Source organism: Penaeus japonicus, unplaced genomic scaffold (assembly GCF_977035675.1).
Source record: "Penaeus japonicus unplaced genomic scaffold, GWHDUDI00000001_assembly GWHDUDI00000001, whole genome shotgun sequence".
In the NCBI taxonomy this organism is placed as follows: domain Eukaryota; kingdom Metazoa; phylum Arthropoda; class Malacostraca; order Decapoda; family Penaeidae; genus Penaeus; species Penaeus japonicus.
The window spans coordinates 54,399,600-54,409,093 of NW_028234403.1; the positions used below are offsets into that span (position 1 = coordinate 54,399,600).

Here is a 9,494-nt window from a genome sequence, read left to right on the forward strand (position 1 = left end):
AACATTCTATTACAACATTCCTTCAATAAACACTTTCGGGAAATAATACACAGTATCTTTGTATGATGCTTCGTGCAATATTTTGATCACTTATATATTAAACATGAATATCTATGTGTATGTGACATAATAATGATGGTGATGGTCCGTATCTATTTCCTTTAATTCTAATCACGTGTTTCTATTCACATTTAGAAAAGGAAAGAAAAAAAAAAAGAGAGAAAAAAAAGGATGTGATAAACTCATATTGATGATAACAGAAGAACAGCGATAAGAATGATAAATGTAGTAATAATGATAGCAATTATAAGAAGAGTAATAATAATAATAATGGTAATAATAACAATGTTAATAATTATGATAATAAAGACAGTAATGATACTTATAATCATTACTATCGTATACATAATTAGTCCATAGATTATAAATCAATAATAGTATCAATAATTATGAAGATAATAATAATAATAACAATAATGATAATAATGAAGATAACAGCAGAGGAAATAACGATGATTATAATGATAAAAAAGAAACCAAACAAATAACAAAATAACGGTAATAATAATTATAGTAACAATAATAATGATAATGATAGTAATGATAACAATAATGATAACAATCATAGTAATGATTACTATGATTATTATCATTAAATAAAAGTAACATTAACAATAATAAAAAAATAATAAAAATGTCTCCGAAGTAAAAAATTAAATGCTAAACTGATACACAATAAAAAACAAACAAAAAAAACAGATGAATACGAAAACCAAAACAAAACCAAAAACAGAAAAATAAATAATATCAACAAATAATATAATTAATACATAAAACAAAATACAAAAAGAGAGAAAAAACAAGAAACACAAAAACAAACAAAACAAACATGCAAAAAAACATCAACCACAATTCTAATTCCAACCACCTATTACCCCTTTCACTACCAAAAAAAAAAAAAAAAAAAAAAAAAAAAATTCCCGAGCCAAATTTGACCCCGACCTCCTTCGCTTCTTCACCCTTGGGCTGGAAGACACCAAGCGACCGCAATGACCTCCAACGTGAAGATGAAAGTGCTGAATATGAGACCAAGGAGAAGGAGTATGAGAGGGCCCTGAAGGTGAACGATAGTGAGAGATTTCTCATTGTTGTTCGTGGCAATTAGAGCTGTTTCGTCCGTTTCTTGTTCTTGTTTTTGCAGTTGTTTTTCCTTGCTTTCCCTTCGTGTTGCGTCAATCATTATTTCGACCCATTTTTCGTAAAGACCTGCCTGAAGAAAAGGGAAAATATATTGAGAAAGGGGGTTGATTTAATTAATTTATTTATTTATTAGTTTTATTCATTTTTATTTATTTATTATTTTTATTCATTTCTATTTATATATATATATATATATATTTTTTTTTTTTTTTCTTTTGTGAAAAATGGCCTGGTATGATTATTTCAACATTAAATGGTTGAATGGGATTAAGTAGTGATCAAATGTCTTTTTATATTCATATTTTTCGTGAAGAACCATATCGGTAAATTAAATTGAATCGTTAAAGTTGATTTTTTTTAAATAAAATTTTAGTTTATAGTTATTTGATCTAATGGAATTAATAAATGTAAATATCCTATTACTATTACTACAACAAAAACATTGTCATCGTTATTACTGTGAAAATTGTTGGCCTTAGAAGCATCACCATCAAACTCTCACCATTCATCACCATAATCACATGACTAACAACCAACACATCACTAGCACAAATACCACATCGCCACTGCTACCATCATCTTCACAAATCATCATCACCACATCACCGCTACCACCATCACATCATCCAAAACCATCATCACAATGAATGACCACTGTAATACTATCACACTATTGCACCATCACAACACCAAACCATCATCACCACATCACCACCCCAAATCACCACAACACCACAGTCACCACACCCCAAACCACCACAATCACCACACCCCAAAACCACCACAGTCACCACACCCCCAAACCACCACAACACCACAGTCACCACACCACCACCCCAAATCACCACACCACAGTCACCACACCCCAAAACCACCACAATCACCTCACCCCAAAACCACCACAGTCACCACATCCCCAAACCACCACAACACCACACCATCACCACCCCAAATCACCACAACACCACAGTCACCACACCCCAAAACCACAGTCACCACACCCCAAAACCACCACAGTCACCACACCCCAAAACCACCACAGTCACCACACCCCAAAACCACCACAGTCACCACACCCCAAAACCACCACAGTCACCACACCACAGTCACCACACCCCAAATCCCCCACAGTCACCACACCCCAAAACCACCACAGTCACCACACCCCAAAACCACCACAGTCACCACACCCCAAAACCACCACAGTCACCACACCCCCAAACCACCACAACACCACAGTCACCACACCCCAAACCCCAAACCCCAAAACCACCACAGTCACCACACCCCAAACCCCAAAACCACCACAGTCACCACACCCCAAAACCACCACAGTCACCACACCCCCAAACCACCACAACACCACAGTCACCACACCCCCAACCACCACAGTCACCACACGCCAAAACCCCAAAACCACCACAGTCACCACACCCCAAACCCCAAAACCACCACAGTCACCACACCCCAAAACCACCACAAAACCACTAGTCACCACACCCCAAACCACAAAACCACCACAATCACCACACCCCCAAAACCACCACAATCACCACACCCCAAACCCCAAAACCACCACAATCACCACACCCCCAACACCACCACAATCACCACACCCCAAACCCCAAAACCACCACAGTCACCACAGCCTACCTCAATAACAGCCATGAATAACCGGTCTAGGACGTGTTTATAAGGAGCGTCATGCGGGATCGGCCAGCCAGAGGGACCAGGAAACAAGCTCTCTCGCCCTATATAGAGCTCTGATTCCCCGTTCGCGTCCGTGAAGCTCTCGGCTATCTTCTGCTTCAGGTAGCGTCGTCCTCCCATGTGGGATTGTCTGGAGGGGAGGGAAGAGGGGGGGAGGAGGGAGGAGGGAGGAGGAGGGAGGAGGGGTTAAGGAGGAGGGAGGGGGGAGGGTGGGAGGAGGGAGGGGTTAAGGAGGGTGGAGGAGGAGGAAGGGAGGGGGAAGGAGGAAGGGGTTAAGGAGGGTGGGGAGGAGGATGGGGAGGAGGAAGGGAGGGGGAAGGAGGGTGGGAGGAGGGAGGGGTTAAGGAGGGGAATAGGAGGAGGGGGAAGGAGAAGGAGGGGGGGAGGGAGGGAGAAGTATGGTTTGAGTGTTAGTGGTAGTGTTGTTTTATTTGTTTATTTATTTATTTTTGCAATTTATATTATTTTTAGACACAGACACATATACACGTACACAGACAGACATACACACACACACATACACAAACACAAACACAAACACGAACACGAACACACACACACACACACACACACACACACACACACACACACACACACAAACAAACACACAACAACAACAACAACAACAACAACAACAACAACTACAATGTATCTAACCTTCTCTCCATCGCCCCAACCAACCCTTCTATGATGGAGGGCCCAACCAACAAGATGTCCGCCAGTTTTCTGAAGATGTTGGATTCTGAAACTTTGAAGAAGCGGCGAAATTCCTCTCCGTAAGGCGGCATGGTAACTCTGGTCAGGGAAATGTACCTCTCGATTAACATCCATTCAGGTGAATATATTAAGTAAATCTGATTCGAGAAAAAAGATGATTCGAAAAAAAGAACGAAGTCAATGTCAAACGATTCCATTACAGGACCTGTACATGTACCTACAAGAATAATTCTAATAAGATATATATCGTATGATAACTTTGTTATTAAAAGATACTTTCGAAATACTGATTATTTTAGGCCGATTGAGTTTTGAATATAGGCGACGGTGCTTTCGTCCCGCCTTTATTTTTCTAAACAAAAGAAAGATTCAGTCGTTTTTTTTTTCTTTTTCTCTTTTCTAAGGTCGGCAATGAGGAATTAAGTTACAGGGCTTGGGATAACAAAAAGAAACAACTTAGGTGATGCAAAGAGTGAAGAAAAGGTTATAGAAAATAAAGATCAAAATAACGAAAGAGGAGAACGTATACCGAAACACTACAAAATAGGAAATACGAATAAAAAGAAAAAAAGAAAAACATCGACAAAGAAAACGAATCAAACGCCAAAGAAAACGACATTCCCGCCAAAAAGGGGGATAGACACATCAAAACAAACATGAATTTTCCTGTTGTCTTTTTTCTTAAGCTGATTACCTATCCACCGCGGTGACGAGACTAGCCAGAGTCTCCGGCCTCGGTGGGTATTTGGGCAACGTGAGCGAGGCCGTCAGGTTGCCCCTGTAGACGGAGCCGACCACGAGGGTAAACACCAGCCATGCCCCAACCAGGACTCGCGTAGAAGTCCTTGTAGGAGGCAGATGGAGAGTCTGCCCGAAGAGCATTCCTACGAAGTCTTGGGCGACTCTTCCTAGCTTCTTTTGCCAAGTTCTCGTTCCTATGTCGTCGTCTTCGTCTTCTTCTTCTTCTTCTTCTACTTTCCGGATTCGGATAAGCTGGACGGGAGTTAGGAGGGTAAAGGCATTAGAGGCTCTGTTTAGGCTTTGTGTGTTAGTGTTTATTTGTTTGTTTGATTGCCTCTTTCATTGTGGCTGTCTCTCTCTCTCTCTCTCTCTCTCTCTCTCTATCTCTCTCACTCACTCATTCACTATATTGTTCCCATTCTATCCACTTACCTATTTATCTACCTACTTCTTCCATTCCTCCCGGTCTCCTCCCTCACGCCCTCCCTTCTTCTCCCTCCCTCCCTCCCTTCTATCCCTCCCTCCCTCCCTCCCTCCCTTCTATCACAACCCTTCCCTCCCACCCTCCCTCCCTCCCCCACTCACCACGTACATCACCAACGGCACAAGCACAACAGATGCGAGGACCGCCACCCACACCTCGTCCGCCAGCGGGTAGTAGAGACTCTGCCAGCGGGGTTTGAGGGCGGGCTTGGCCATGACGAAGGAGAAGAAGGCGAACTCGTAGGTGAAGGTGAAGTCGAAGCGCTCCTGACGTGACGGGAGGAGGATGTGGTACACGGCTGTCATGAACGAGACGCGTTCTTCGACGAGTCTCGTGGCCTGGAACGGATAGGGGGGTGGGTGGGTGGGGTGGGGGTGGTGGAGTTGAGGTTGAGGTTGCGTCTTTGTTTGCGAGGTTGTTGGTGTTGTTGTTTTTGTGGTTGTTGTTTTTTTTGGTTGTGTAGGTATTGTTGTTAGAGGCGTTGATGTTGTCAGTGGCATTGATGTTGTTAGAGTCATTAATGTTGTCAATCATTGATGTTGTCAGTCACTGATGTTGTCAGTCATTGATGTTATCAGAGTCACTGATGTCAATTATTAATGTTCTCAGAGTCACTGATGATGTCAGTCACTGATGTTGTTAGACTCGTTGATGTTGTCAGTCATTGGTATTGTCAGAGTCACTGACGTTGTCAGTCATTGATGTTGTCAGTCATTGGTATTGTTTTAGTTAGTGTTCTTGTTATAGGTACTGTTGTTGGCGTTATTGGTGTTATATTATTTATCAAACATTTTATTTCATTCTTTGGCTGTCGACATAATAATTGCCATGAATGCTGCCTCCCTTCCGTTCTCTTCCCTCTCTTTCCATACCTCCCTCCATGTCTCTCCTCTCTCTCTCTCCTTCACCTTTTCCAGCCCTCCTTCCCATCTTCCCTCTCTCTTTCGCCCTCAAATTATCTCTTTCTCTCTCTCCACATTCCCCTCCATCGTGCTACCTTCCCTTTTCATCACTTTCCCTACCTCTACATACTCCTTCCTCTCTCCCTCACTTCCTCTTTCTCTCAGCCTCAGCTCTCACTTCCCCCTTTCCCCTGTTCATCAATGTCTATTTCGATTTATTTTCCTCCATACTGCTTCCTCTCCTCCCTCACTCCCTTCACAACCTCCTTCTTTGAGCTCCTCTATCTCTTCCTCCTCTTCCCCTCCTTCACTTCTTCCTCCCTTTTCCTTCCATCACTCTCTCTTTTTCCTTCCCTCGCCTCTCCTTCCTCATACTCTGACCACCTCCCTTTTATATCCCTCATCTCCTCCCTCCTCTTCCCACTTTCTCTCTCTCATCTCTTACCTCCTACTTCCTCCTCCTCATCTCCAAATCCCCCCTTCCCCCCACCACCCACCCTCACCCCTCACCTCCCACCTTTTCCCTCCTCCTCCCTTACCTCCCAACTCATCTCCCACCTTTACCCTCCCACCTTCTCCCCTCCCACTCCCTTCCCCCACCGCCCACCTTCTCCCCTCCCCACTCCCCACCTCCCCTCCCCCCACCTTCTCCCCTCTCCTACCCCCCTTTACCATCCCTTCCCACCATCCACCTCCCCACCCCCCTTTACCATCCCATCCTCCCCCCTCCCAACCTCCTCCCCTCCCCTCCCCACTCCCCTCCCAACCTCCTCCACCTCCCCCTCACCACCCACCTTCTCCCCACCCCCTCCCAACCCCCTCAACCCCTCCCCCCTCACCTCCGACCAAGACGACGAAGGCACGACCCGTACGGTGAAGTTGAGAGCCGTCGCCAAGACCTCGAGCAACATGAAATCCGACCCGGCGTATCGCACGATCTCCTCCTCGCTCGAGCCGCCGTTCCCGTTTCCGTTTCCGTTCGTCTTCTCCTTCGTCTCATTCCAGAAGGGTAAGAACGGCTGGGCGGTCACGTTGACTTCAGCACCGTGGAAGCTGGAAGGTAGGTGGTGTGGTGGGGAGGGAGAGGTGGAGGAGGGCAGAGGGCCGAAGGGGAGGGGAGGGGGGAGTGTTTTGTTTGGGGGGGAGCGGGGTAAGGGGGTAGGGGGTAGGGAGGGAGGGGGAGGGGAGGGGAGCGGGGAGTGTTGTTTTTGTGGGGGAGTGGGGTAGGGGGTGGAGTGGTGTGGTGGGAGGAGGGGAGGGGGAGGGGGGAGTGTTTTGTTTGTGGGGGAGCGGGGTAAGGGGGAGGTAGGGAGGGAGGGAGAGGGAGGGGAGGGGAGTGGTTGAGTGTTTTGTTTGTGGGGGAGTGGGGTAAGGGGGTAGGGAGGGAGAGAGGGAGGGTGGGAGAGAGGGGGAGGGGGGAATGGTGAGTGTTTTGTGGTGGAGCGGGATAGGGGGGAGGGGGGAGGGAGGGAGGGAGAAGGTAGGGAGGCAGGGAGGGGTTAGGGAGGGAGGGAGGGAGGGAGAAGGGATAGTTAGGAGAGGTGTACATGCAGTTTGATCGTCTAAATCCATTTTCTATCTGCCTTTGTTTATCTCTATGTCTATATGGGAATATATACTTTAAAGGGTTCTGGGATTTTAATGAATAACGAAACGATGTATTGAAGATTTGTTCCTTTTATATCTATATTTATTTCTGAAGCTATTTCGCACTGCATAAATATGCTCTACATGGCTCTAGGGGGGGGGGGGCACGCAATAACGAAAGTAATATAATAACTATCTATACTCTTATGTCTATGTCTTTATATATATATATATATATATATATATATATATATATATACATATATCACTGTGTGAATATACCCTAAGCTCTATATAAATATTATTCTATACATACTCCATACTCGAAAAAAAAACATGCTCCACAGACCTCCATGATAGAAAAAAAAAAAAAAATCAACTAAAAACAACGAAATAACACATCTATCTATCCATCCATCCATCTATCTATCTCAACCCCACAATAACCACAGCATAAGAAAAAAAACAATCCCCAAAGACACTATTACTTCTCAAACTTTTCCGGAAACAGTTGAAAGTCTGGACTAAGAGCAATGCCTCGTCTTGTAGTCCACATGGCCACCCTGTGTGTCTTTTCGTCCGTCGCTCCATATGGCAGGTGGACATACACGTCGCATCTGGAATGAGTAGGTCTTTGTTTACTGAATTCAGAAACGAAATCCCTATGGTTGCAAGGCATGTCTACGCTTCATATATACTGAGTCAATCTTTTATTTGATCTTTGGTGTTGCTTTTCTCGAGCTTTGTATCAGAGCTATGTTTTCTCTCTCTCTCTCTCTCTCTCTCTCTCTTTCTAGGTTTACTGCGTTCTTTCTTTCTCTCGCTATTTCTTTATCTCTCTCTCTCTCTTTCTGTGTGTGTCTATCTCTCTCTCTTTTTCTCTGTGTGTGTGTCTCTTTCTCTATCTCTGTCTGTCTCTCTCTTTCTCTATGTGTGTCTATCTCTCTCGCTATCTCTCTCACTCTCTCTTATTTCTTTCTCCCTCTCTATCCCTCTTTCTCTATCTCTCCCTCTCTCTCCTTCTCCTTCTATCTGTCCCCTCCTTCCATTCTATCCCCTCCCACTCCCTCCCTTCCTTCCTCAACCCTCTCTCCTATCCTCAACCCCTCCCTTCCCCCCCCCCATCTCCCACAACCCCCCTTCTCCCACCACCCCCACCGTCCTCACCTAAAAGCGCCCTCAGCTTCCAGAACGTTTACAAGAGCCACGTTCATCATGGAGAATGTCCAGTGTCCTTCCAGAAGCTTCCGGACGTCTTGAAGAGCTTGGCGAGTCACCAGAAGGAGCCTCGTTGACCACACCAACAGGCGGTCTTGGAGTGACCTCTTGGCGAAGGCGTAGAGGAAGGTCAGGTCACGGCTGATTACCACGGCGTTTGTGCACCAAGATTGGAGGCGAAACTGAGGGTAATATATATATATATATATATATATATATATATATATATATATATATATATACATATGTATATATATATATTTTTTTTTTTTTTTTTGAGTGTTCTTGGTTATCTGTTTGTGTTTTTGGGGAGTTGGTTTTTATTTTATTTGGTTGTGTTTTGTTGTTTGTTTATTTATTTGTTTGATTTTAATTAGTGTTCTTGTTAGCCTTTTTTGTTTACTCTTTGGTTGATTTTCTTTTTATTTGGTTAAGTGTTTTTTGTTAGTATCTACTTGTGCTATAAATTCTGCCCGTGGAAATTACTTTTTTATTTGTTTGTTAAGTTGATCTTGTTTTCATTGATCGAGGGTTGAGACGAATAAAATGTTTATTGTTGTTGCAAGTGCTTAGTGACGATCTATCTATCTATATCTTAATATTCTTGTTCTAAAGCAGGGCTAGTCCACTATTATTAACAAATTTACAGTATGACAATATATGCAGAGATTTGGATAAATATTTCACATGCAGTCCTGAAGATAAAAGTACAAAATAAGAAGATAATGAGTGGATTTATATGTAAAAAAAAAAAATGTTCGTTTTTTCCACTCCTCTGGTATTCCTCAAACAAAACGTGGAAAAACGATTTTACCAATTTGATTATAACATCACAATATATTACAATACTTAGTACCTTACCAACGTATTCCTGGCCTATTAACAAACACAAAATATTATTAACGGAAAGTCTAAAATACCATCAGACAAGAACA

The 9,494-nt window shown here is 43.7% G+C and overlaps 1 protein-coding gene across 1 annotated transcript in view; it reads right to left on the reverse strand.

The window, feature by feature from the left end:
• Positions 1-374: 374 nt before the first annotated feature.
• The window catches only part of LOC122249504 (ionotropic receptor 21a-like), an 11,272-nt gene continuing 2,152 nt past the window's right edge, over positions 375-9,494 (reverse strand). Inside the window, exons 4-11 of the mRNA XM_086540301.1 lie at positions 8,509-8,741; positions 7,830-7,958; positions 6,594-6,807; positions 4,954-5,190; positions 4,322-4,620; positions 3,568-3,705; positions 2,854-3,040; positions 375-1,270 (exon numbers count right to left, since the gene is read on the reverse strand). Of these exons, the coding sequence (XP_086396427.1) occupies positions 1,016-1,270; positions 2,854-3,040; positions 3,568-3,705; positions 4,322-4,620; positions 4,954-5,190; positions 6,594-6,807; positions 7,830-7,958; positions 8,509-8,741 (1,692 nt within the window). The 3' untranslated portion in view covers positions 375-1,015. The remainder of the gene's footprint in view (positions 1,271-2,853; positions 3,041-3,567; positions 3,706-4,321; positions 4,621-4,953; positions 5,191-6,593; positions 6,808-7,829; positions 7,959-8,508; positions 8,742-9,494) is intronic.